We start from the raw sequence: 27,669 nt of genomic DNA, 5'->3' as shown, positions 1-27,669 counted from the left end.
TCTTGCTATGTTGCCTAGGCTGGTATCAAACTCCTGGCCCCTAGGGATCCACTGGCCTAGGCCTCTCAGCCTGCTGGGATTTATAGGCAGGAGGCACCACAGTTGGCCACAAAGTAGACTTATTGTATTTGTAACTTAGGAAGTCACGGGAGTTTTCATCCTCTTTTTTTTAAATTTGTATTTATTTTTGTTTAATTTTTTTTCTCTACAAGAGTTTTTAAAGCTGGGAGCCACGTACCCTGCAAAACCCAAAATGTGTATTTCCTGTTCTGTCGCCTATCACACCTGGCCCGGGTGGTCTAGGAATGGAATTGCACATTAATCTCACCTGGGGAGATTCAGCAAGCCCTAATTCTCCAAAGCCCACTGAAGCCCAATTACAGCCGAATCCCTGAGGATGGGGCCCAGGTGATGTCAAGGTGAGCCTGAGGTCAGTGGTTGGGAGCCACCCAATGTTAATCTCAGTGGGGCGGCTCCACCCTGGGCGGGAAAGCTGTCTCTCCACCCAGCGTACCAAGGGCCAGAGACCTCCCCTTTTTATCCGTTTCCTTTGCAGGAAACACAGGCTGGAAGCAAGACCTGACCTGAGGCAGGTGAGTGCTGGTTCTTGCACCGATTTCTTTGTCTTCTCGTTTAAGGGAGAAGTTATTGGTTGAGTTTCCACCATAGCCCTTCCCAAGCCTTAATGGTTGGTGCGAGGATGCTGGAAGGATCTTTGATTTTTTTTTTTTTTTTTTTGAGACGAGTCTCCCTCTGTCGCCCAGGCTGGAGGGCAGTGGCGCGATCTTGGTTCACTGCCAACTCCGCCTCCTGGGTTCACCGGCCATTCTCCTGCCTCAGCCTCCTGAGTAGCTGGGACTACAGGCATGTGCCACCACGCCCAGCTAATTTTTGTATTTTTAGTAGAGACGGGTTTCACCATGTTGGCCAGGCTGGTCTTGAACTCCTGACTTTAGGTAATCCGTCTGCCTCGGCCTCCCAAAGTGCTGGGATTCCAGGTGTGAGCCACCACGCCAGGCCTAATGTTGTCTTAAGGACTTCTATTCAAATATAGTTTAGAGGAGTTCAGGAGATTGAGACTAGCCTGGGCAACATGGTAAAACTCTGTCACTACAAAAAAATACAAGGCCAGGCACAGTGGTTCATGCCTGTTATCCCAACACTTTGGGAGGCCGAGGCGGGTGGATCACTTGAGGCCAGGAGTTCGAGACCGGCCTGCCCAAAATGGTGAAACCCTGTCTCTACTAAAAACACAAAAATTAGCCAGGTGTGGTGGTGCATGCCTGTAATCCCAGTTGCTTGGAAGGTTGAGGCAGGAGAATAGCTTAAACCTAGGGGGGGGAGGTTGCAATGAGCTGAGATCGCGCCACTGCACTCCAGCCTCGGAGACAGTGCAACTCCGCCTCAAAAAACAAAGAAGGCCAGACCTTGTGCTGTGTCCAAGCTACTTGTGGGGTGAGGTGGGAGGATCACCTGAGCCAGGAGGTGGGGGCTGCAATGAGGTGTGATTGAGCCACTGCACTCCAGCCTGGATGAGATGAAGACCCTGTTTAAAAAAAAAAAAAGTAGGCTGGGCGCGGTGGCTCACGCCTGTAATCCCGGCACTTTCAGATCACCTGAGGTCGGGAGTTTGAGACCAGCCTGACCAACATGGAGAAACCCCATCTCAACTAAAAATACAAGGTTAGCTGGGCGCGGTGGCTCACACCTGTAATCCCGGCACTTTCAGATCACCTGAGGTCGGGAGTTTGAGACCAGCCTGACCAACATGGAGAAACCCCATCTCAACTAAAAATACAAAATTAGCTGGGCGTGGTGGCACATGCCTGTAATCCCAGCTACTCGGGAGGCTGAGGCAGGAGAATCACTTGAACCTGGGAGGCAGAGGTTGCGGTGAGCTGAGATTGCGCCACTGCACCCCAGCCTGGGCAACCAGAGTGAAATACTGCATTAAAAAAAAAAAAATGTAAATGGCCAGATGCGGTTGCTCACGCCTGTGATCCCAGCACTTTGGGAGGCTGAGGCAGGTGGATCACCTGAGGTCAGGAGTTCGAGGCCAGCCTGGCCAACATAGAGAAACCCTGTCTTGGCCGAGCGCGGTGGCTCACGCCTGTAATCCCAGCACTATGGGAGGCCGAGGTGGGCGGATCACGAGGTCAGGAGATCGAGACCATCCGGGCTAACACGGTGAAACCCCATCTCTACTAAAAATACAAAAAAAATTAGCCGGGCATAGTGGCAGGCTCCTGTAGTCCCAGCTACTTGGGAGGCTGAGGCGGGAGAATGGCGTGAACCTGGGAGGCGGAGCTTGCAGTGAGCCCAGATCGCGCCACTGCACTCCAGCCTGGGTGACAGAGCGAGACTCCGTCTAAAAAACAAAAAAACAAAAAACAAAACCAAAAAAAACAAGAAACCCTGTCTCTACTAAAAATACAAAAACTAGCCAGGCGTGATGCGGTGCGCCTGTAATCCCAGCTTCTTGAGAGGCTGAGGCACTAGAATCACTTGAACCTGGGAGGTGGAGGTTGCAGTGAGTCGAGATTGTGCCACTGCGCTCCAGCCTGGGCAACAGAGGGAGACTCCATCTCAAAAAAAAAAAAAAGAAAGAAAAAAATGTACTTGGGAAAAAAAATACTTGGCCAGGCCTGGTGGCTCATACCTGTAATCCCAGCACTTTGGGAGGCTGAGGCGGGCAGATCACCTGAGGTCAGGAGTTCAAGACCAGCCTGGCCAACATGGTGAAACCCCATTTGTACTAAAAATACAAAAAAAAATTAGGTGTAGTGGTGCATACCTGTAATTCCAGCTACTTGGGAGGCTGAGGCAGGAGAATCGCTTGAACCCGGGAGGAGGAGGTTGTGGTAAGCCTCGCACCATTGCACTCCAACCTGGGCGACAGAGCAAGACTTTCTGAAAAAGAAAAAAAAAAACCTTGAATTTTTCTTTTCTTTTCTTTTTTTTTTTTTTGAGAGGGAGTCTCACTCGCCCAGGCTGGAGTGCAGTGGCGCGATCTCGGCTCACTGCAAGCTCCGCCTCCCAGGTTCATGCCATTCTGCCGCCTCAGCCTCCCGAGTAGCTGGGACTACAGGTGCCCGCCACCATGCCCGGCTAATTTTTGTTTTGTATTTTTAGTAGAGACGGGGTTTCACCGTGTTAGCCAGGATGGTCTTGAGCTCCTCACCTTGTGATCTGCCCACCTCGGCCTCCCAAAGTGCTGGGATTACAGGCGTGAGCCGCCGTGCCTGGCCGAAAAACCCTGAATTTTTCTAAGTACATCAAGCGTTGTCACTGCAAAAATGAAAGGCAACTATATGAAGCAGTGGATATGTTAATTAGCTGGATTGTGGTAATCATTTCACTGTATGTATAACATCGCTCCATGCTGTACACTTTGACAAGTAAACGTTGTATATATTACTTTAAAAATACTTAAAAAATAGAGACAAGGTCTCCTTGTGTCGCCCAGGCTGGTCTGGAACTCCTGGGCTCTCATGCTCTTCCTGCTCAATCCTAAAATAGGATATATGTAATTATACCTCACTGAAGGGGTGGCCTGCCCCTCCACACCTGTGGGTGTTTCTTGTCGGGTGGGACGAGAGACTGAGAAAAGAAAGAGACACAGAGACAAAGTACAGAGAAAGAAAAGTGGGCTCAGGAGACCCGCGCCGGCCGGGTCTCTGAGTTCCTTCAGTATTTATTGATCATTATCTCTACCATCTCGGAGACGGGGATGTGGCAGGACAATAGGGTAACAGTGGGGAGAGGGTCAGCAGGAAAACATGTGAACAAATGTCTCTGTGTCATAAACAAGGTTAGGAAATGTGCTGTGCCTTGATGTGCACATACATAAACATATCTGGTGCATTAAAGAGCAGTATTGCTGCCAGCATGTCTTAACTCCAGCCCTAAGGCGGTTTTCTTCTGTCTCGGTGGATGGAACATACCATCGGGTTTTACACCGAGACATTCCATTGCCCAGGGACGAGCAGGAGACAGATGCCTTCCTCTTAACTGCAAAGAGGCCTTCCTCTTATACTAATCCCCTTCAGCACAGACCCTTTACGGGTGTCGGGCTGGGGGACGGTCTGGTCTTTCCCTTCCCAGGAGGCCTTATCTCAGGCTATCACATTGGGAGAAACTTTGGACAATACCTGGCTTTTCTAGGCAGAGGTCCCTGCAGCCTTCCGCAGTGTATTGTGTCCCTGGGTGCTTGAGATTAGAGAGTGGTGATGACTTTTAACAAGCATGCTGCCTTCAAGCATCTGTTTAACAAAGCACATCCTGCATAGCCCTAAACCCACATGTGACACAGCACATGTTTCTGGGAGCACAGGGTTGGGGCTAGGGTTACAGGTTAACAGCATCTCAAGGCAGAAGAATTTTTCTTAGTACAGAACAAAATGGAGTCTCTTATGTCTACTTCTTTCTACATAGACACAGTAACAGTCTGATCTCTCCTCCTTTTCCCCACACCTCACAGCTGGGGAAAAAGATTTGCTGTTCCCTCCAAGGGTAAAGCTGTCCACCTCTATCACCACCCGGGCTTGGCAAGTCACTTTTTCTGTTATTTATTTTCCAGGCTGCCTCTTTTTTTTTTTTTTTTTTTTCGAGATGGAGTCTCGCTCTGTCGCCCAGGCTGGAGTGCGGTGGCGCGATCTCGGCTCACTGCAAGCTCCGTCTCCCGGGTTCCCGCCATTCTCCTGCCTCAGCCTCCCGAGTAGCTGGGACTACAGGTGCCCGCCACCACGCCCGGCTAATTTTTTGTATTTTTAGTAGAGACGGGGTTTCACCGTGTTAGCCAGGATGGTCTCGATCTCCTGACCTCGTGGTCCGCCTGCCTCGGCCTCCCAAAGTGCTGGGATTACAGGCGTGAGCCACCGCGCCCAGCCATTAGTTACTTACTTTTGAGACAGGGCCTCACTCTGTCACCCAGGCTGGAGTGCAGTGACTGGCTCACTGCAACCTCCAAATCGTAGGCTCAAACAATCCTCCTGTGTCAGCCTCCCAAGTATCTGGGACTACGGGTATGTTCCACCAGGCCTGGCTAAGTGTTTTTTCTTTTTTTTTTTGAGATGGAGTTTCGCTCTTGTTGCCCAGGCTGGAGTACAATGGCGCTATCTCAGCTCACTGCAACCTCCGCCTCCTGGGTTCAAGCGCTTATCCTGCCTCAGCCTCCCACGTACCTGGGATTACAGGTTCCTGCCACTACGCCTGGCTAGCTTTTGTATTTTTAGTAGAGATGGGGTTTCACCACGTGGGCCAGGCGGGCCTCAAACTCCTGACATCAGGCGATCCACCTGCCTCAGCCTCCCAAAGTGCTGGGATTCCAGGCCTGAGCCACCATACCCGGCCAGTACAGTTATATTTATATCTGTCCTCTTGCTATTTGTTTTCAATGTGTCATTCAGTGGTGGGCTGAAATGTTAAACAAGTGGCTCTGAGGGTTGGTGGCGAGGAAGTCTTGGTTTGTAGTGTTTGCTGATTTGTTTTTTTGTTTGTTTGAGACAGAGTCTTGTTCTTGTTGCCGAGGCTCGAGTGCAATGGCGTGATCTCAGATCATGCAACCTCCACCTCCCAGGTTCAAGAGTGATTCTCCTGTCTCGGCCTCCTGAGTAGCCGGGATTACAGGCACCGGCCACCACACCCGGCTAATTTCTGTATTTTTAGTAGAGACGGGGTTTCGCCGTGTTGGTCAGGCTGGTCTTGAGCTCCCGACCTCAGGTTATCCACCCGCCTTGGCCTCCCAAAGTGCTGGGATTACAGGCGTGAGCCACCGCGCCCTGCCGTGTTTGCTGATTTCTGTGGCATAAACACTCCCCTTGTGATTTTGTACTATCAGTGTGAAATCACAGCCCATGGACGTTGGTATAGGTACATGTAGGAAGCCCCCATTAGGCAGCACGGGCTGGCCCTAGCATACCACTGACCCTTCATTCTTTGTATTCTTTTTTTTTTGAGACGGAGTCTCGCTCTGTCGCCCAGGCTGGAGTGCAATGGTGAGATCTCTGCTCACTGCAAGCTCCACTTCCCAGGTTCACACCATTCTCCTGCCTCAGCCTCCCGAGTAGCTGGGACTACAGGTGCCCGCCACCACGCCCGGCTAATTTTTTGTATTTTTTTAGTAGAGACAGGGGTTTCACTGTGTTAGCCAGGATGGTCTTGATCTCCTGATATCGTGATCCACCCGCCTCGGCCTCCCAAAGTGCTGGGATTACAGGTGTGAGCCACCATGCCCGGCTTTTTGTTCGTTCTTTTTACCAAGTTAGCCAGGCTGGTCTCGAACTCCTGGCCTCAGGCGATCTGCCCACCGCGGCCTCCCAAAGTGCTGAGATTGCAGGCGTGAGCCACCGTGCTGGGCCAGATTTTCAGTCTCTTAATTCAGTCTATGGAATATTTTACCACTCACTGTACTGCAGGAACAGTCTTGTTCTTGGCACACAGGAAACTGTGGTTTCATTTAATGATGGTAACTCGTGAACTGTTTTTTCTTTTTTCCCCCCAGTTCTTCAGCCTTAACCTAAGGTCTCATACTCGGAGCACTATGACATCGCCCCAGCTACAGTGGACTCTGCAGACCCTTCTGGAGCAGCTGAACGAGGATGAATTAAAGAGTTTCAAATCCCTTTTATGGGCTCTTCCCCTCGAAGACGTGCTACAGAAGACCCCATGGTCTGAGGTGGAAGAGGCTGATGGCAAGAAACTGGCAGAAATTCTGGTCAACACCTCCTCAGAAAATTGGATAAGGAATGCGACTGTGAACATCTTGGAAGAGATGAATCTCACGGAATTGTGTAAGATGGCAAAGGCTGAGATGATGGGTAAGTACAACCTGGGGTGTCCTGGTCATTTTTTTTTTTTTTTTTTTTGAGATGGAGTCTCTCTCTGTCGCCCAGGCTAGAGTGTAAGGCTGGAGTGCAGTGGTGAGATCTGGGTTCACTGCAACCTCCGCCTCTGGGTTCAAGTGATTCTCCTATCTCAGCCTCTGGAGTAGCTGGGATTACAGGCGTGTTCCACCACACCTGGCTAATTTTTTTTTTTTGTATTTTTAGTAGAGATGGGGTTTTGCCATGTTGGCCAGGCTGGTCTTGATCTCCTGACCTTGTGATCTGCCCACCTCAGCCTTCCAAAGTGCCGTGATTACAGGCATGAGCCACCATGCCTGGCTGACACTTTATGTACAATAATGTCTGATTTACGAAGTGTAAATTACTGTGTCAGGCTTACATCTAAGTATTTTACAGAGGACGGACAGGTGCAAGAAATAGATAATCCTGAGCTGGGAGATGCAGAAGAAGACTCGGAGTTAGCAAAGCCAGGTGGGTAAATACGGTCCTATGGTCATGAGTTTGGTGTTTGAGAGCATGCAAGGTGCATCACTTCTTCCTGGTTTTATTCATTTCTAGTATTTTTTTTTTTTGAGATGGAATCTTGCTCTGTAGCCCAGGCTGGAGTGCAGTGGCTCCGTCTCTGCTCATTGCAACCTCCGCCTCCCGGGTTCAAGCAATTCTCTGCCTCAGCCTCCTGAGTAGCTGGGATTACAGGCGGCCGCCACTACCCCCAGCTAATATTTTGTATTTTTAGTAGAGATGGGGTTTCACTATCTTGGCCAGGCTGGTCTTGAACTCCTGACCTCAAGTGATCCACCCACCTTGGCCTCCCAAAGTGCCGGGATTACAAGCATGAGACACCGTGCCTGGCCCTCATTTCTGGTACTTGACTAAGTAATTTTCAGAAGAGCATCATCATCAACCTCAACTGTCCTATGGGCTGTCACTGCAGGTGAAAAGGAAGGATGGAGAAATTCAATGGAGAAACAATCTTTGGTCTGGAAGAACACCTTTTGGCAAGGAGACATTGACAATTTCCATGACGCCGTCACTCTGAGAAACCAACGGTTCATTCCATTCTTGAATCCCAGAACACCCGGGAAGCTAACACCTTACACGGTGGTGCTGCACGGCCCCGCGGGCGTGGGGAAAACCACGCTGGCCAAAAAGTGTATGCTGGACTGGACAGACTGCAACCTCAGCCCGACGGTCAGATACGCGTTCTACCTCAGCTGCAAGGAGCTCAGCCGCATGGGCCCCTGCAGTTTTGCAGAGCTGATCTCCAAAGACTGGCCTGAATTGCAGGATGACATTCCAAGCATCCTAGCCCAAGCACAGAGAATCCTGTTCGTGGTCGATGGCCTTGATGAGCTGAAAGTCCCACCTGGGGCGCTGATCCAGGACATCTGCGGGGACTGGGAGAAGAAGAAGCCGGTGCCCGTCCTCCTGGGGAGTTTGCTGAAGAGGAAGATGTTACCCCAGGCAGCCCTGCTGGTCACCACGCGGCCCAGGGCCCTGAGGGACCTCCAGCTCCTGGCGCAGCAGCCGATCTACGTAAGGGTGGAGGGCTTCCTGGAGGAGGACAGGAGGGCCTATTTCCTGAGGCACTTTGGAGACGAGGACCAAGCCATGCGTGCCTTCGAGCTGATGAGGAGCAACGCGGCCCTGTTCCAGCTGGGCTCGGCCCCCGCGGTGTGCTGGATCGTGTGCACGACTCTGAAGCTGCAGATGGAGAAGGGGGAGGACCCGATCCCCACCTGCCTCACCCGCACGGGGCTGTTCCTGCGCTTCCTCTGCAGCCGGTTCCCGCAGGGCGCACAGCTGCGGGGCGCGCTGCGGACGCTGAGCCTCCTGGCCGCGCAGGGCCTGTGGGCGCAGATGTCCGTGTTCCACCGAGAGGACCTGGAAAGGCTCGGGGTGCAGGAGTCCGACCTCCGTCTGTTCCTGGACGGAGACATCCTCCGCCAGGACAGAGTCTCCAAAGGCTGCTACTCCTTCATCCACCTCAGCTTCCAGCAGTTTTTCGCTGCCCTGTTCTACGCCCTGGAGAAGGAGGAGGAGGAGGACAGGGACGGCCACGCCTGGGACATTGGGGACGTACAGAAGCTGTTTTCCGGAGAAGAAAGACTCAAGAACCCCGACCTGATTCAAGTAGGACACTTCTTATTCGGCCTTGCTAATGAGAAGAGAGCCAAGGAGTTGGAGGCCACTTTTGGCTGCCGGATGTCACCGGACATCAAACAGGAATTGCTGCAATGCAAAGCACATCTTCATGCAAATAAGCCCTTATCCGTGACCGACCTGAAGGAGGTCTTGGGCTGCCTGTATGAGTCTCAGGAGGAGGAGCTGGCGAAGGTGGTGGTGGCCCCGTTGAGGGAAATTTCTATTCACCTGACAAATACTTCTGAAGTGATGCATTGTTCCTTCAGCCTGAAGCATTGTCAAGACTTGCAGAAACTCTCACTACAGGTAGCAAAGGGGGTGTTCCTGGAGAATTACATGGATTTTGAACTGGACATTGAATTTGAAAGGTAAGAACTGTTTTCCCATCCCACACTCCACTAGGAAGAGGCCAGCGTCTCCTTTGCCCTGTCGCTTACTGTCAGAATTTCCCTCTGGCTGGACTTCTTTCCAGCTTTACGTTCAACGTGGAGACACGACTTGGCAATTAGGAATTGGGGCTTTTTTTTTTTTGAGACGGAGTCTCGGTCTGTCCCCCAGGCTGGAGTGCAGTGGCGCGATCTTGGCTCACCGCAAGCTCCGCCTCCCGGGTTCAAGTGATTCTCCTGCCTCAGCGTCCCGAGTAGCTGGGACTACGGGCGTGCACCACCTTGCCCGGTTAATTATTTTATTTTTTTGTAGAGACGGGGGTCTCAGTTTCTAGCCCAGGCTGGTCTTAAACTCCTGGGCTCAAGTGATCTTCCCACTTTGGCCTAGCAAAGTGTTGGGATTACAGGCGTGAGCCACCTCACTCAGCCTTATCTATTATTTTATTTTTTTGTAAAACTTAAGATCTATACTGGTAGCAAAGTATGTGATGCAATATTGTTTACTATAGACACTGTTTTAGGTTGGTGCAAAAGTAATTGTGGTTTTTGCTATTGAAATGTGGTTTACAGACACCCAACTCACCATGCAGGTACTAGTCCTAAGAGATGAACGTGTGTTCTCCTGCAGGTGCACTTACCTAACCATTCCGAACTGGGCTCGGCAGGATCTTCGCTCTCTTCGCCTCTGGACGGATTTCTGCTCTCTCTTCAGCTCAAACAGCAACCTGAAGTTTCTGGAAGTGAAACAAAGCTTCCTGAGCGACTCTTCTGTGCGGATTCTTTGTGACCACGTAACCCGTAGCACCTGTCATCTGCAGAAAGTGGAGTAAGCAGAAGCTCATCTTGCAAGGAAGACCCTGAACCATGACTAAGCTTCTTGTACTTTTGTTTTTAAATTTGGAAATGTGCTGTTTCATCTCCATGTATTTGGGGATTTTCCAGCTGTCTTTTTTTTTTTTTTTTTGGTGAGACGGAGATTTACTCTTGTTGCCCAGGCTGGAGTGCAATGGCACGATCTCAGCTCACTGCATCCTCCACTTCCCAGGTTCAAGCAATTCTCCTGCCTCAGCCTCCCGAGTAGCTGGGATTACAGGCATGTGCCACCTTGCCCAGCTAATTTTGTACTTTTAGCAGAGAGAGGTTTTCACCGTGTTGCCCAGGCTGATCTCGAGCTCCTGACCTCAGGTGATTTGCCTGCCTCGGCCTTCCAAAGTGCTGGGATTATAGGCGTGAGCCGCTGCACCTGGCCCCTTTTGTATTTTTTATTTTTTTTTGAGACAGAGTTTCACTCTGTCACCTAGGCGCTGGAGTGCAATGACTTAATCTTGTGTTTTTAGTAGAGGTGGAATTTTCTCCATCTCGGCCAGGCTGGTCTCGAACTCCTGACCTAAGGTGATGCGCCTGCCTCGGTCTTCAAAAGTGCTGGGATTACAGGCATGAGCCACCATGCCTGGCCCCAGCTATCTTTTTTTTGGTTTGTTTTGTTACCAAAACAAACCAAAAAGTAGGTACAAGTACAGGTTAGTTACACAGGTCACCGCGCGTCGTAGGAGTTTGTTGTACACATTATTTTGTCACTCAAGTATTAAGCCTAGTACCCCTCAGTTGTTTTTCCTGATCCTCTGCTTCTTGACTTTTTTTTTTTTTTTTTTGAGACAGTCTCGCTATGTTCCCCAGGCTGGAATGCAGTGCTGCAATCTCGGCTCACTGCGAGCCCTGCCTCCCGGGTTCACGCCATTCTCCTGCCTCAGCCTCCCGAGTAGCTGGGACTACAGGCGCCCGCCACCGCGCCCGGCTAGTTTTTTGTAATTTTAATAGAGACGGGGTTTCACCATGTTAGCCAGGATGGTCTTGATCTCCTGACCTCGTGATCCACCCGCCTCGGCCTCGGCCTCCCAAAGTGCTGGGATTACAGGCGTGAGCCACCACACCCGGCAAATTTTTTTTTCTTTTGAGACGGAGTCTTGCTCTGTTGCCCAGGCTGGAGTGCAGTGGCGCGGTCTCGGCTCACTGCAACCTCTGCCTCCTGGATTCAAGTGATTCTCCTACCTCAGCCTCCCGAATACCTGGGACTACAAGCATGCACCTCCATGTGCAGCTAATTTTTGTATTTTTAGTAGAGACGGGGCTTCGCCATGTTGGCCAGGCTGGTCTCGAACTCCTGACCTCAGGCGATCTGCCTGCCTTGGCCCCAGCTAATTTATTTTTTGTAGAGATGGAGTTTCACCATGTTGCCCAGGTTGGTCTCAGACTCCTGACCTCAGGTTATCCTCCTGCCTCAGCCTCCCAAAGTGCTGGGGTTACAGACACGAGCTACTGCACCCGGCCAAGGACTTCTAATAATTTCTAAATGTGAAACAGCTTTTTGTTTATACATGCCTCCACACAATGTGAGGATTAATCACTCCAAGTGGAATCTCTTCTGCTTTTCCCTAGGATTAAAAACGTCACCCCTGACACCGCGTACCGGGACTTCTGTCTTGCTTTCATTGGGAAGAAGACCCTCACGCACCTGACCCTGGCAGGGCACATCGAGTGGGAACGCACGATGATGCTGATGCTGTGTGACCTGCTCAGAAATCATAAATGCAACCTGCAGTACCTGAGGTGGGTCTCACGGTCACGGCTCTCCCCAGCACCCGGAGTCCACTGCACCGTGTTGCCGGGGGATCTAGGAAAAAGGGTAACCACTCCAGATGCCGTCCCAGACAGGGAATGTATTCCTCAAACAGGCCTGTGTGGGGAGTCAGCCTCTCCTCTTTCCCCCGCCAGCTTGACTTCTGTGTTGCATAGCCAGCTATCGATGCAAAGAAACACCCCGAATTCTGTGCTGGGTTCCAGCTTTAGGGACATGCTGTTCCTGACTGCACCTTGCCTAATTGTTGGGATTGAGAGCAGTGGCCCCCAGCCTTTTCTGCACTGCGGGCCGCTTTTGTGCAAGACAGTTTTTCCACAGACAGGGGTTTGGGGGTAGTTTTGGGATGAAACTGTTCGATCTCAGATCAGGCACAGGAGCTAATCGTTGGTGCCTGATCCTATGGAGTGCATGATCCCAGCACTTTGGGAGCCTGAGGAGAATGGATCATCAATCTCAGATCATCAGGAGTTAGGTATTCATAAGGAGCATGCAACCTTCTCTGCACTCAATGAGAATCTTTTTTTTTTTTTTTTTCTTTGAGACAGTTTTATTCTTGTCACCCAGGCTGGAGTGCAGTGGTGCGATCTCGTTCACTGCAACCTCTGCCTCCTGGGTTCAAGCAGTTCTCCTGCCTAAGCTTCCCGAGTAGCTGGGGTTACAGGCATGCACCACCACGCCTGGCAAATGTTTGTATTTTTAATAGAGACGGGGTTTTACCACGTTGGCCAGGCTGGTCTCGAACTCCTGACCTCAAGTGATCCACCTGCCTCGGCCTCCCAAAGTGCTGGGATTACAGGCATGAACCACTGCACCTGGCCAGGATAAAATTTTTATTTTGAGTATTAAGCATCAATTTGCCCCTTCTAGTCCCAGCTACAGTGGATGCTGAGGTGGGAGGATCATTTGAGCCCAGGAGACAGGTTGTGGTGACCTGTGATCATGCCACTGCACTCCAGCCTGGGCAACAGAGCGAGATCCTGTCTCAAAAAAAAATTTTTTTTTCCCCTACAAAATCATCCACACAGGCCGTTTTGGTGAAACATTGCACAGAATGGTATTACAATCTCTTGGAGATGTGGCTGGATGTTACTCTAATGGCCATGGGGATACTTGAAGAAGCAGAGGCAACATTAGATCTCTCCAATAATTCAGGCCAGGGTTGAAGACATGAGTAGAATGAGATAAACCAAAGACATAATGTCTTGGGAAGTGAAGCAGAAGAAGCTGATCTGGGCCAGGCGCGGTGGCTCACGCCTGTAATCCCAGCACTTCGGGAGGCCAAGGTGGGTGGATCACCTGAGGTCAGGAGTTTGAGACCAGCCTGGCCAACATGGTGAAATCCCGTCTCTACTAAAAATACAAAAATTGGCGTATGCCTGTAATCCCAGCTACTTCGGAGGCTGAGGCAGGAGAATAGCTTGAACTCGGGAGGCGGAGGCTGCAGTGAGGTGAGATCACGCCTTTGCACTCCAGACTGGGCAACAGAGTGAAACTCTGTCTCAAAAAAAAAAAAAAAAAAAAAAGCTGATAGGGTATACTCTGTCCTCCCAGAAGAATGACTTTTCCCACTCTTTTCACAGGTTGGGAGGTCACTGTGCCACCCCGGAGCAGTGGACTGAATTCTTCTATGTCCTCAAAGCCAACCAGTCCCTGAAGCACCTGCGTCTCTCAGCCAATGTGCTCCTGGACGAGGGTGCCAAGTTGCTGTACAAGACCATGACACGCCCAAAACACTTCCTGCAGATGTTGTCGTAAGTCTCCTCTTCCCACGGGCCCCTCTGGTTTAGTTCTGGGGCTATAGAAGAGAAAGGGTAACACCTGACTTACTGCGCCACCCACGTGGCGCCTCTCGCTGAAATAAACACCTGCTTCAGGCCCGGCACGGTGGCTCCTGCCTGTAATCTCAGCAGAGAGGTGGGCGGATCATCTGAGTTCAGGAGTTCGAGACCAACCTGGCCAACATGGTGAAACCCTGTTTCTATTAAAAATACCAAAAACAGGCCGGGCGTGGTGGCTCATGCCTGTAATTCCAGCACGTTGGGAGGCCAGCGCGGGCAGATCACGAGGTCAAGAGATCGAGACCATCCTGGCTAACATGGTGAAACCCCGTCTCTACTAAAAAATACAAAAAATTATCCAGGCGTGGTGGGCGCCTGTAGTCCCAGCTACTCAGGAGGCTGAGTCAGGAGAATGGTGTAAACCCGGGAGGCGGAGATTGGCAGTGAGCCGAGATCGCGCCACTGCACTCCAGCCTGGGCGACAGAGCGAGACTCCGTCTCAAAAACAAACAACACCTGTGTCCTGTGATGGCTCCAGGTGGACCGCTGCATCTTGGCCTTCTTGCCTTCCTGCTCTTTTATGGCCATGATGACTCCCACAGGACAGAGGGCAGGGGATGAACAGGAAGGGCTGAAGCTGAGTACCCTAGCATGTGGACATCGCCTAGCAGGTTGGAGTTGTGGAAATGTTCTCATCCTTCTACCATTTGTTTCATATTTTTGCAGGTTGGAAAACTGTCGTCTTACAGAAGCCAGTTGCAAGGACCTTGCTGCTGTCTTGGTTGTCAGCAAGAAGCTGACACACCTGTGCCTGGCCAAGAACCCCATTGGGGATACAGGGGTGAAGTTTCTGTGTGAGGGCTTGAGTTACCCTGATTGTAAACTGCAGACCTTGGTGTAAGTCCCTGCTGGGTGTGTGTGTGTGTGTGCACGTGAATTCAAGCAGGAGAGAGATGAAAGTACTTGTTAATTCATTTCAAATGTAACTTTTAAAAACCTGGTAAGAATTAAAGAACAGGCAGAGGCCAGGCGCGGTGGCTCACGCCTGTAATCCCAGCACTTTGGGAGGCCGAGGCGGGTGGATCATGAGGTCAGGAGATGGAGACCATCCTGGTTAACATGGTGAAACCCTGTCTATACTAAAAATATCAAAAATTAGCCAGGTGTGGTGGCGGATGCCTGTAGTCCCAGCTACTTGGGAGGATGAGACAGGAGAATGGCGTGAACCTGGAAGGCGGAGGTTGCAGTGAGCCGAGATCGCACCACTGCACTCCAGCCTGGGCGACAGAACAAGACTCCTTCTCAAAAAAACAAAGAAACAAAAAAAACCAGGCAGATACAGGTAGAAACATGTTAATATTTGCATGTCAGCAGAGCCTCTTCCTGCTATGAAGGAAGATTTGAGATGAGTAGTTGGTTCTCGGATCTGATGCTTTGTGTGTGTTCTTTCAAATTCCTATGACATAGTACTGCCTGCTATTGGAGGTAGATTGAGTTATGTGGTAGGGCCAGTGGCACCTTTTTTTAAACTTTTATTTCCATAGGTTATTGGGGAACAGGTGGTGAATGGTGGGCAGATCACCTAAGGTTCGAGACCAGCCTGGCCAACATGGTGAAAACCCATCGCTACTAAAAAATACAAAAATTAACCAGGCTTGGTGGCGCGTGCCTATAGTACCAGCTACTGAGAAGGCTGAGGTAGGAGAATCGCTTGAATCCTGGAGGCAGAGGCTGCAGTGAGCTGAGATGGCGCCACTGCACTCCAGCCTGGGCGACAGAGTGAGACTCCGTCTCAAGAAAAAGACAAAAAAAAACTCAACAAAAATCCTTATTTATAAAAGACATAGGTGGCAGGTTGGAATTGACCCATGAACTGTAGTTGGCTGAATCTTGTTATATGGAAAGAAGCCCAGCGTGAGCTACCTGTTCACATTAAAATTATGGTTAGAACAATATTCAAGAGATTGCATAGGGTTGAAGACCTATTCCTGTTCAGAAATTCTAACTAGTGGTCATTTCTGAGATTCATTTTTTTTTTTTTGGATGAAGTCTCACTCTGTCACCCAGACTGGAATGCAGTGGTGTAATCTTGGCTCACTGCAACCTCTGCCTCCCAGGTTCAAGCGATTCTCCTGCCTCAGCCTCCCAAGTAGCTGGGATTACAGGTGCCCTCCACCATGCCTGGCTAATTTTTGCACTTTTAGTAGAGATGAGGTTTCACCATGTTGGCCAGGCTGGTCTTGAACTCCTGGCCTTAGGTGATCTGCCTGCCTCGGCCTCCCAAAGTGCTGGCGTTCCAGGCATGAGCCACTGTGCCTGGCTTAGAATAACTATTGTTAAACAAACAGTCACCTACCTGATCGTTATACGAAGTGTACCCGCACCAAAACATCACACTATACCCCTATATACGTAGAATGTGTCAGTTAAAGACAAAACTTAAACATGAAATAAAATGACAGGGAAAGTGAAATTTCCATAATCTAACCACGCAGAAAATAAGTGGCCCAGGGCTCAGATCCTGTCCTGGGTCGGTCTGAACCCAGAGCCTAAGCTGTTGTCCCAGGCAGAGCTGGAAATGGATGGAATCAGAAGGCCGTTTGGATGATTTTTTTTTTTTTTTAAACTGAATCTCTCTCTGTCACCAGGCTGGAGTGCAGTGGTGCGAACTTGGCTCACTGCAACCTCCGCTTCCTGGGTTCAAGTAATTCTCCTACCTCAGCCTCCTGAGTAGCTAGGATTACAGGCATGGGCCGCCACACCTGGCTAATTTTTTTTTTTTTTTGAGATGGAGTTTCATTCTTCTTGCCCAGGCTGGAGTGCAATGGTGCAATCTCTGCTCACCGCAACCTCCGTCTCCCCAGTTCAAGAGATTCTCCTGCCTCAGCCTCCTGAGTAGCTGGGATTACAGGCATGTGCCACCACACCCGGCTAATTTTGTATTTTTAGTAGAGACGGGTTTCTCCATATTGCTTAGGCTGGTCTTGAACTCCCGACCTCAGGTGATCCGTCTGCCTCAGCCTCCCAAAGTGCTGAGATTACAGGTGTGAGCCATCGTGCCCAGCTAATTTTTGTATTTAGTAAAGATGAGGTTTCACCACTTTGGCCAGGCTGGTCTTGAACTCCTGATCTTGTGATTCACCCACCTTGGTCTCCCAAAGTGCTGAGATTACAGGTTTGAGCCACTGCGCCCGACCCGATTTTTGTATTTTTTAGTAGAGATGGGGTTTCACCATGTTGGCCAGGCTGGTCTTGAACTCCTGACCTCAAATGATCTGCCTGTCTTGGCCTCCCACTGCTGTGATTATAGGTGTGAGCCACTGTGCCCAGCCCATTTGCATGCTTTTATGTGCAAGCCCACCTGGAAGTATATAGCTCCAGTTCATGGGTCAATTCCTACCTGCCACCTATGTTTTATATAAATACTTTTTTGTTGTTGTTTTCTTGAGATGGAGTCTTGCTCTGTCGCCCGGGCTGGAGTGCAGTGGCGCGATCTCAGCTCACTGCAGCCTCTGCCTCCCGGATTCAAGCGATTCTCCTGCCTCAGTCTTCTGAGTAGCTGGCACTACAGGCGTGCACCACCAAGTCTGGTTATATAGGTGGCAGGCACCTATAATCCCAGCTACTTGGGAGGCTGAGGCAGAAGAATCGCTTGAACCTGGGAGGCAGAGGTTGCAGTGAGCCAAGAGTGCAGCACTGCATTCCAGTATATAAGTGGAAGGTATATAGTGTTGGAAATAACTGCTTCACAGGGCATTAGCCAGAGGAATAACAGGCTTCTCTTCCCTTGATTATCCTGTAGGTTACAGCAATGCAGCATAACCAAGCTTGGCTGTAGATATCTCTCAGAGGCGCTCCAAGAAGCCTGCAGCCTCACAAACCTGGACTTGAGTATCAACCAGATAGCTCGTGGATTGTGGATTCTCTGTCAGGCGTTAGAGAATCCAAACTGTAACCTAAAACACCTACGGTAGGCGATTTTCTTTTTCTTCTTTCTTTCTTTTTTTGAGACAGGGTCTTGCTCTGTCCTCCAGCCTGGAGTGCAGTGGGGTGATTACGGCTCACTGCGGCTTCGGTCTTCCAGGCTTGATCGGTCCTCCCACCTCAGCCTCCTGAGTAGCTGGCTCTACAGGCATGTATTACCATGGCCAGGTAACTGTTTTCTGTAGAGATGAGGTCTCGTCATCTTTTCCGGGCTGGTTTTGAATTCTGGTGCTCAAGGAATCCTCCCACCTTGGCCTCCCAATGTGCTAGGATTACAGGCATGAGCCATCATGCCTGGCCTCATTTTTAAAGTGTTTGGAAATCTGGAAATCCTTAATTTCTATTTTTTTTTTTTTGAGACGGAGCCTCGTTCTAGTTGCCCAGGCTGGAGTGCAGTGGCGCGATCTCGGCTCACTGCAACCTCTTCCTCCCGGGTTCTCGCTATTCTCCTGCCTCAGCCTCCGGAGTAGCTGGGACTACAGACGCCCGCCACTGTGCCCGGCTAATTTTTTTTGTATTTTTAGTAGAGATGGGGTTTCACAGTGTTAGCCAGGATGGTCTCGATCTCCTGACCTCATGATCTGCCCGCCTTGGCCTTCCAAAGTGCTGGGATTACAGGCGTGAGCCACCACGCCCGGCCAATTTCTATGTTTTCAATATCTCAGACTGTATCACTTCGGATCCAGTTTTAAGAGCAAACCCCTCCAGAAACTGAATATAGGTGGGTGGGCACGTCCAAAGTCAGGTAGAGGGCCTGGAGAAGTGAAATATAGATGACAATGGCCCCCAGTGACCTGGACTTCAGCAGCATGCTGCTTCTGCTGGGATCCGGTAATCAGGAAGCAGTGAGCCTGCCCCACCTCATAAACCCAGGGAACCATAGGTGGGATACCACCCCCAGAAAATGCAAAGTCTCCACAAGTGGAATGGCGAGCTCTTCATCACTTCTCTCCCCCAAGTTTGTCAGTTGCATCTCTGGGATGCAACCTATTTTCCAACTAGAATCTGCAATCCTAATGCAAAGAGAATCTGCACATCATTACTACTTAGCTTTGCTGTAAAGAAAAAAAACACTAGAACACAGGGTACTTTTTTTCTTTTTTCAGACAGAGTCTCGCTCTGTCACCCAGGCTGGAGTGCAGTGGTGCGATCTTGGCTCACTGCAACCTCAGCCTCCAAGGTTCAAGCGATTCTCCTGATTCAGCTGAGTAGTTGGGATTACAGGCGTGCACCACCATACCCAGCTAATTTTTGTATTTTTAGTAGAGACCAGGTTTCACCATGTTAGCCAGACTGGTCTCAAACTCCTGACCTCAAGTGGTCCACCTGCCTCAACCTCCCAAAGTGCTGGGATTACAGGCATGAGCCACCATTCCTGGCCTCCTGAAGTTTCTTAACCCATCCCCCTAAGGAACATTTCAAGCCTCAAGTCAGACTGTGACACCTTTATTTCCAAAGACTCAAAAGCTCAATGCAAATAAAGGGGTGGATTACCTGGTGTCTTGTTCCTGTAATCTCAGCTATGACTGTAATCCTAGATTCTCGGGAGGCTGGGGCAGGAAAATCGCTTGAACCCAGGAGGCGGAGGTTGCAGCGAGCCGAGATCACGCCATTGTACTCCAGCCTTGGCAACAAGAGTGAAACTCTGCCTTAAAAAAAAAAACAAAAAACCAAAGGCTTTTACAGTGGCCTACAGGGCCTTATGGGGGATCCTCTTGTAAGTTATGAGCCATAAATCATTCTACTTTCTCACTAGTTCAGTATCTTATTTACAAGATTCCTTCCCCCAGTTAGCATGCTGGTTCATGATCTACCATCCTTCAGTTTCTTTCCTCATATCACTTTCCAAAAGAGAACTTAAATGACCAGCATAAGTCTAGCCAATGCCTCTCTGTTTGACTTACCTCTACCCTGTCTATTTTAATACCATCATCCGTTGTCTTCAATAGAACATATCGAGATGTCTGCTGTCACTAAAAACTCTATGAGGACGAAGGTTTCTTCCGCTCACTCCCCTCTGCATTTCCTCACTACTGGAGCCCCAGCAAATATGCTGCTTGTTTTTTTGTTTTGTTTTGTTTTGTTTTGTTTTGTTTTGAGAGCAAGTCTCACTCTTTCACCCAAGCTGGAATGCAGTGGTGATATGTTGGCTCACTACAACCTCTGCCTCCTGGTTCAGGCGATTCTCCTGCCTCTCGAGTAGCTGGAATTATAGGTGGCTCCACCATACCTGGCTAATTTTTGTATTTTCATTTTATATTATATATTTGTGAGATGGAGTCTCATTCTATTGCCCAGGCTGGAGTGCAGTGGCACCATCTTGGCTCACTGTAACCTCCGCCTCCCAGGCTGAAGCGATTCTTGTGCCTCAGCCTCCCAAGTAGCTGGCATGAAAGGCACACACCACCATACATGGCTAATTTTTTGTAGAGATGGGGTTTCGCCATGTTGGCCTGGCTGGTCTCGAACTCCTGACCTCAGGTGATCCACCCTCCTCAGCCTCCCAAGGTGCTGGGGCTACAGGTGCCTGTCCCCATGCCCTGCCTAATCTTTGTATTTTTAGTAGAGGTGGGGTTTGACCGTGTTGGCAAGGCTGGTCTCGAACCCCTGGCCTCAAGTGATCCACCCGCCTTGGCCTCCCAAAGTGTTGGGATTACAGGCGTGAGCCACTATCTGCTCAGCGAATGCGTGGGTTTCCATGTTCTTCCTCAACAGCCTCTGGAGCTGCTCCCTCATGCCTTTCTATTGTCAGCATCTTGGATCTGCTCTCCTCAGCAATCAGAAGCTTGAAAATCTGGACCTGGGCCAGAATCATTTGTGGAAGAGTGGCATAATTAAACTCTTTGGGGTTCTAAGACAAAGAACTGGATCCTTGAAGACACTCAGGTATGGGTTTTTTTGTTTTGTTTTTTTTGTTGTTGTTGTTTTGTTTTGTTTTTTTGAGATGGAGTCTTGCTCTGTCATTCAGGCTGGAGTGCAGTGGCACCATCTTGGCTCACCGCAACCTCCGCCTCCCAGGTTCAAGCAATTCTCCTGCCTCAGCCTCCTGAGTAGCTGGGCCTAGAGGCATGCCAACATGTCCAGCTAATTTTTTTCTTTTTTTCTTTTTCTTTTTTTTGAGATGGAGTTTTGTTCTTGTAGCCCAGGCTGGAGTGCAGTGGTGCGATCTTGGCTCACTGCAACCTCCACCTCCTGGGTTCAAGTGATTCTCCCACCTTGGCCTCCCAAGTAGCTGGAATTACAGATGCCTGCCACCACGCCTGGCTAATTTTTTAGTAGAGAGGGGTTTTACCATGTTGGCCAGGCTAGTCTTGAACTCCTGACCTCAGGTGAGCCACCTGCCTCGGCCTCCCAAAGTGGTGGGATTACAGAGGTGAGCCATTGCACCTGGCCTTTTTGGTTTTTGCTTTTTGGGATGGAGTCTCACTCTGTTGCCCAGGCTGGAGTGCAGTGGCACGATCTTGACTCACTGCCGCCTCCTTCTCACAGGTTGAAGCGATTTTCCTGCCTCAACCTCCTGAGTAGCTGGGATTACAGGTACACACCACCACAGCTGGCTAATTTTTTTTTTTTTTTTTTTTTTAAAGACAGAGTCTCTGTCGCCCAGGCTGGAGTGCAGTGGTGCTATCGCGGCTCAGTGCAACCTCCGCCTCCTGGGTTCAAGTGATTCTCCTGCCTCAGCCTCCCGAGTAGCTAGGATTACAGTCGCTCGCCACCACACCCAGCTAATTTTTGTATTTTTAGTAGAGATGGGGTTTTGCCATGTTGGCCAGGCTGGTCTCGAGCTCCTGACCTCAGGTGATCTTCTTGCCTTGGCCTCCCAAAGTGCTGGGATTACAGGCATGAGCCACTGCACCTGGCCAATTTTTGTAGTTTTTAGTAGAGATGGGGTTTCACCATGTTGGTCAGGTTGGTCTCAAACTCCCAACCTCAGGTGATCCACCTGCCTCAGCTTCTCAAAGTGCTGGGATTACAGGCGTGAGCCACTGTGCCCGGCCCTGGGATGGCTGTTTCACATGGTGAATTTCCCATGCAGAGAAGAGTTTTTTTGGGAGTGGGTGTACTCTTTGTAGGGATCAACTTAAGGCATCTTTCTATAGCACACTCCTAGCTTAGGAGATAATTTAAAAATTAGATACTTCTCTAAAATGCTCTGTGAATTGAATATTGTCCAACATTCCCCCAAAACACTTAGTCCTAGGCATACTGAGAGTTTAAATCATCCTGCAGTACAGACTGGAAGCTTGTGTGTATGTGTGCATGAGCACACACACACACACACACACACACACACACACACACACACCCCTAATCATTATATCCAAAAATAGGTAGTTCCCAGAGCTGTCCTGGGTCTTAGCTTTTCAGAAGATCGTCCTACAGATGCTCCCTTAGTTGTGAATCCTGTATATCTTTTCAATGACTTATTTTATTTATTTTTATTTTTATTTATTTATTTATTTTTTTGAGACGGAGTCTTTTTTTTGAGACAGTCTTTTTTTGAGTCTGTCTTTTTTTTGAGTCTGTCTTTTTTTTGAATCTGTCTTTTTTTTGAGACAGATACCCCAGTCTCTGTCGCCCAGGCTGGAGTGCAGTGGCGCGATCTCGGCTCACTGCAAGCTCCGCCTCCCGGGTTCACGCCATTCTCCCGCCTCAGCCTCCCGAGTAGCTGGGACTACAGGCGCCCGCCACCACGCCTGGCTAGTTTTTTGTATTTTTAGTAGAGACGGGGTTTCACCGTGTTAGCCAGGATGGTCTCGATCTCCTGACCTCGTGATCCGCCCGCCTCGGCCTCCCAAAGTGCTGGGATTACAGGCGTGAGCCACTGCGCCTGGCCTCAATGACTTATTTTAATGTAATCTACCTTTAGTTTCTTCTTGCCTTTCTCTTTTCTTTTCTGAGACAACATTTTGCTCTGCTGAACTGTGTGGCCGTGTTGCCGACGTTCTCAAACTCCTGGCTTCAAACCGTCCTCCTGTCTTGGCCTCACAAAGTACCGGGATTGCAGGCGTGAGCCACTGTGCACAGCCCACTTGTCTTATTCAAGAGTTATTTTAGTTGTAGAGATGATACGCATGTGAACTGCTTCATGATGCCCAGTGTTCCATTATTGGAACGCTAAGCATGTGGGAGTTATTTATATCCTGCTCAAGGTACGATTTTTCACACGTCTGCAGTTCAAATAATTGTAACCTCTGGCATAAATGGGTTAAGGTTTTAGGGGTATATCATGAAACTTGAGCTAAATAGTGTCATGCTTCTCTTGTTGGTGGGACCGAGGTCTGTAATGCCACCAAGGACTATTGGTGACAAATCTCTAGCCCCCTGTGGTCTCTTGTGTCATATGTTTTGGGCGTATTTCTTTTCTCATTCCTCAGTTCCTCCTTTGGGAGGCCAAGGTGGGAGGATTGTTTGAGGCCAGGAGTTTGAGACCAGCCTGGGCAACATAGCAAGCCAGTGTCTCCACAATCACCACCCCTCACGTTCACTTACACAGGCTTGCATGCTGCAGCCACGTTACAGCCAAGTTTGCTATCATTAACCCTGGGGTTCACTCTGGCATTCTCTTAGTTCTACTGAAGGTTTGATTTGCCACTATTTTTTATTTATTTATTTGGAGGCAGAGTCTCGCTCTGTCACCCAGGCTGCAGTACAGTGACGTGGTATTGGCTCACTGCAACGTCTGCCTCCCAGGTTCAAAGCGATTCTCCTGTCTCAGCCTCCTGAGTAGCTGGTATTACAGTTGTCTGCCACCGTGCCCAGCTAATTTTTGTATTTTTAGTAGAGACGGGGTTTCACTATGTTGGCCAGGCTGGTCTCGAATTCCTGACCTCAGGTGATCTGCCCGCCTCGGCCTCCCAAAGTGCTGGAATTATAGGCGTGAGCCACCGTGCACCGGCCTGATTATCTATTTTTAAAATTTATTTTTTAAAGGCATGTTTTACTCTGTTACCAGGCTGGAGTGCAGTAGGGCAATCTCTAGCTCGTTGCAACCTCCGCCTCCTGGGCTCAAGTGATCCTCCTGCCTCCGCCTCCCGAGTAGCTGGGACTATAGGCGTGCAACACCATTCCTGGCTAACTTTTTCTATTTTTGGTAGAGACAGGGTTTCACCGTGTTGCCCAGGCTGGCCTTGAACTGCGGAGCTCAAGCAATCTGCCTGCCTTGGCCTCCCAAAGTGCTGGGACTACAGGTGCAAGACACCGTGCCTGGCCATAATCTTTTTTTTCTTAGACTTATAAGGATCCCCATTGTGTGGGTCTAAATTTCTTTTTAGAAAACCTTTCTGGCTGGGTGCTGTGGCTCACATCTGTAATCCCATGGCCTTGGGAGGCCGAGGTGGATGGATCACTTGAGGCCAGAAGTTCGAGACCAGCCTGGCTAACATGTCGAAACCCCATCTCTACTGTAAATACAAAACTTAGCCAAGCGTGGTGGTGCACACCTGTAATCACAGTTACTCAGGAGCCTGAGGCATGAGAATTGCTTGAACTTGGGAGCTGGAGGTTGCAGAGAGCCAAGATGGTACCACTGTACCCCAGCCTGGGCAACAGAGCAAGACCCTGTCCCCCCAGAAAATCCCAAAAACGTTTCCTGCTTTGAGTGTTTGAAAACAGATATTCAGGCACCCTGGGTAGTTGAGAATGAATTTCTTGGGACAATGAAACTATAGGCGCTCTGGGAACATTTGTGTTCTCTGATCTCTCCAGGTTGAAGACCTATGAAACTAATTTGGAAATCAAGAAGCTGTTGGAGGAAGTGAAAGAAAAGAATCCCAAGCTGACTATTGATTGCAATGCTTCCGGGGCAACGGCACCTCCGTGCTGTGACTTTTTTTGCTGAGCAGCCTGGGATCGCTCTACGAATTACGCAGGAAGCGGGATTCGGGTCTCTAAGATGTCTTATGAATGCAGGTCAGAGGGTCACATGTTAACACTGGAGTCTATGTTGAGAGGTAGGATTTGACACTCGTTTTCTCACTGTTTTTGGGAGATTCTGCACGAGTCACGCACCCCCTTCCCATCACGCTATGTACTTTCTCACACGGATAATAAAGTTAGAGCACTCTCGTTGCAGCTGCGTTTATTGACATGCTCAGGAGCAAACCTGCAATAAACATGGTACTCTGTGCTTTGTCTAGGAGGAAGAATTGCTAAGAAGTTCAGGGATGATTCGGTTGATTCTTCTTTTCTTCCCTAACTCAGGCACCACGTGGTCTACTAGCTGCCAGGTGCATCTATGTGATCAGTGTGTCTTTGTGACTTATGTGATCATAACTTATGTGATCAACCCACGCATTGACAAACCGGCCAGATAGTTCATATGCTTGGCACTGTGGGCCCCGCGGTCTCTCATCAGCTCTCAGCTGTGCCTTTGGACATGGAAGCAGCGCAGGGCCTGGCTGGCACCTGCAGAGGCTTCCCAGAAACAGCTCGTGGGCCATGGGCAGCCAGCCCTGTTCTGATCTATCCTGTTACTCACAAAGCACAAGCTTACAGTCACTGTTGCTTTTAATTCAGAAGATGGCCCTGCCTCACGCTGGTTCTGCTTGGCTCCCACGGGCCGCCTCCTGCTCTCTGTGTGTGTGCATGTGTCTCTCTTTGTTTCTCTGTGTCTGTCTTTTTGTCTCTCTTTCTCTGTCTCTGTGTCTGTTTCTATGTGTGTGTCTCTGTGTCTGTTTTTCTCTGTGTGTCTCTCTGTCGCTGGGCGTTTCTATCTCTGTCTTTGTATGTGTCTCTCTGTTCTTTCTTTTTCTTTTTTTTTTTTTTTTTGAGACGGAGTTTCACTCTTGTCGCCCATGCTGGAGTGCAATGGCGTGATCTCAGCTCACTGCAACCTGCGCCTCCCAGGTTCAAGTGATTCTCTTGCCTCAGCCTTCCGAGTAGCCGGAATTACAGCCCTGTGCCACCATGCCTGGCTAATTTTTTGTATTCTTACTAGAGATGGGGTTTCACAATGTTGGCCAGGCTGTTCTCGGACTCCTGACCTCAGGTGATCCACCCGCCTCAGCCTCCCAGAGTGGTGGGGTTACAGGCGTGAGCCACCACGCCCAGCCTGTCTGTCTCTGTTTCTGTGTGAGTCTGTGTGGCTGTCTCTGGGAGTCTCTGTGTATGTCTCTGTCTCTCGCCTACCCGGTTCTCTCTGCTTCCCATTGCCATGGCAAACACAGCTTTTCCACACCCTGTATTTGGTCATTCATAGAAAAAGCTTAGAAGTCACTCCGCAATTTTCCTTAAGAATGAAAAGTTGTCACCATGATGTTAGCACTGGCTTCCAGGCGCTGCGAAAAGGGACTGACCCCTCTCCTCACTTGGCTCTCCACACTTGCGGTAGGTGATGAGACTATTTTAATAAGAGCAGCCGGGCGCTGTGGCTCGCACCTGTAATCCCAGCACTTTGGGAGGCCGAGGCGGGCGGATCACCTGAGGTCAGGAGTTCGAGACCAGCCTCAACATGGAGAAACCCCGTCTCTACTGAAAATACAAAATTAGCTGGGTGTGGTGGTATATGCCTGTAATCCCAGCTACTCGGGAGGCTGAGGCAGGAGAATCGCTTGAACCCAGGAGGCGGAGGTTGCGGTGAGCCGAGATTGTGCCACTGCACTCCAGCCTGGGCAATAAGAGCAAAACTCTGTCTCGAAAAAAAAAAAAAAGAGCATTGATATGGGGAAAGTTGTCATGGTCCCAGGCACAAAAACACGGGCATATGGCTAATGCTTTAGGTTGAAAGCTTGTATGACAAAGTTTTCTTTTTTTTTTTTTTTTTTGAGATGGAGTCTCGCCTCTGTCGCCCAGGCTGGAGTGCAGTGGTGCGATCTCGGCTCACTACAACCTCTGCCTCCTGGGTTCAAGTGAGTCTTCTGTCCCAGCCTCCGGAGTAGCTGAGACTAGAGGTGTGCGTCACCATGCCTGGCTAATTTTTGTATTTTTAGTAAAGACGAGGTTTCACCATGTTAGCCAGGCTGGTCTTGAACTCCTGACCTCAGGTGATCTGCCCGCCTTGGCCTCCCAAAGTGCTGGGATGACAGGCGTGAGCCACTGTGCCTGGCCTGACAAAGTTCTTTTTACTAACCCAAACCTGGAGGTTGAGTGGCTTCAGCACTGAATGATCCCATGAAGGCCCTCATTTATCTTGCTGTTGAGCATTGCTGTCTTTCGTGAGCCCTTGTCAAGATAAGTCTTCTCAAATGCTCGAGATCACTGTGGTGTTTAGGGTTACAGTCAGCTGGTAGTAATGCAGGCTGTGGGTGGTAACAGTGTTTAGCGGGATACAGCTCCCACCGATGGGAAGGGTGGTGGAGACAGCGTGAATAAAGGAAGTGGTCAGGTGATGAGAGGTAGGGCTGAGTCAACATTTAGGGTTCTACATGCACATGAAGTTCCCGTGTAGAATTTGCTAAAAATAAAGATAGTAGGTAGAGGCTGGGAGTGAAAACATCTGGGTCGGACTCTGCTGCATATTTAATTGAAGTTTTTTTCCCCTAAATATTTTATCTACTTAAAAATTTTGATTTTGTTTAAGATAGTAGTTTTTTTTTTGGTGGGGTGGTGGGGCGGACAGAGTCTCACTTGGTTGCCTAGGCTGGGGAGCAGTGGCGTGATTTCACCATGTTGGCCAGGCTAGTCTCAAACTCCTGACCTCAGGTGAGCCACCCGCCTCGGCCTCCCAAAGTGCTGGCATGACAGGCGTGAGCCACCGTGCCCAGCCAAGATGGTGGTGGTGCTCTGTTCCTCACAGCCGGGTTGGAGTGCAATGGTGCGATCTTAGCTCACTGCAGCCTTAAACTCAAGGAATCCTCCCACCTGAGCCTCCTGAGCTGGGATTACAGGTGCATGCCAAACATGCTTGGCTAATTTTAAAATATTTTATAGAGATGGAGTCTTGCTGTATTGAC

The 27,669-nt window shown here is 49.8% G+C and overlaps 1 protein-coding gene across 2 annotated transcripts; it reads left to right on the top strand.

The window, feature by feature from the left end:
• Positions 1–206: 206 nt before the first annotated feature.
• NLRP7 (NLR family pyrin domain containing 7) lies at positions 207–24,844 on the top strand. 2 transcript variants are annotated; one of them, XM_004061450.5, is made up of 12 exons: positions 207–419; positions 557–593; positions 6,503–6,818; positions 7,242–7,316; positions 7,780–9,358; positions 10,005–10,202; positions 11,813–11,983; positions 13,595–13,765; positions 14,519–14,689; positions 17,595–17,762; positions 20,492–20,662; positions 24,485–24,844. In XM_004061450.5, the coding sequence occupies exons 1-12, from the start codon at positions 412–414 to the stop codon at positions 24,615–24,617; spliced, it is 3,198 nt and encodes a 1,065-aa protein (XP_004061498.4). In that variant the 5' UTR covers positions 207–411; the 3' UTR covers positions 24,618–24,844. The 2 variants fall into 2 exon arrangements, with proteins under 2 accessions (XP_004061498.4, XP_055226449.1); XM_055370474.2 differs by lacking the exon at positions 20,492–20,662.
• Positions 24,845–27,669: the final 2,825 nt, after the last annotated feature.

The sequence above is a fragment of the Gorilla gorilla genome, chromosome 20 (genome assembly GCF_029281585.2).
Source record: "Gorilla gorilla gorilla isolate KB3781 chromosome 20, NHGRI_mGorGor1-v2.1_pri, whole genome shotgun sequence".
Classification (NCBI taxonomy): domain Eukaryota; kingdom Metazoa; phylum Chordata; class Mammalia; order Primates; family Hominidae; genus Gorilla; species Gorilla gorilla.
The sequence above is the reverse complement of the archived record's forward strand: the minus strand, read 5'-3'. Positions and strand labels throughout refer to the sequence as shown.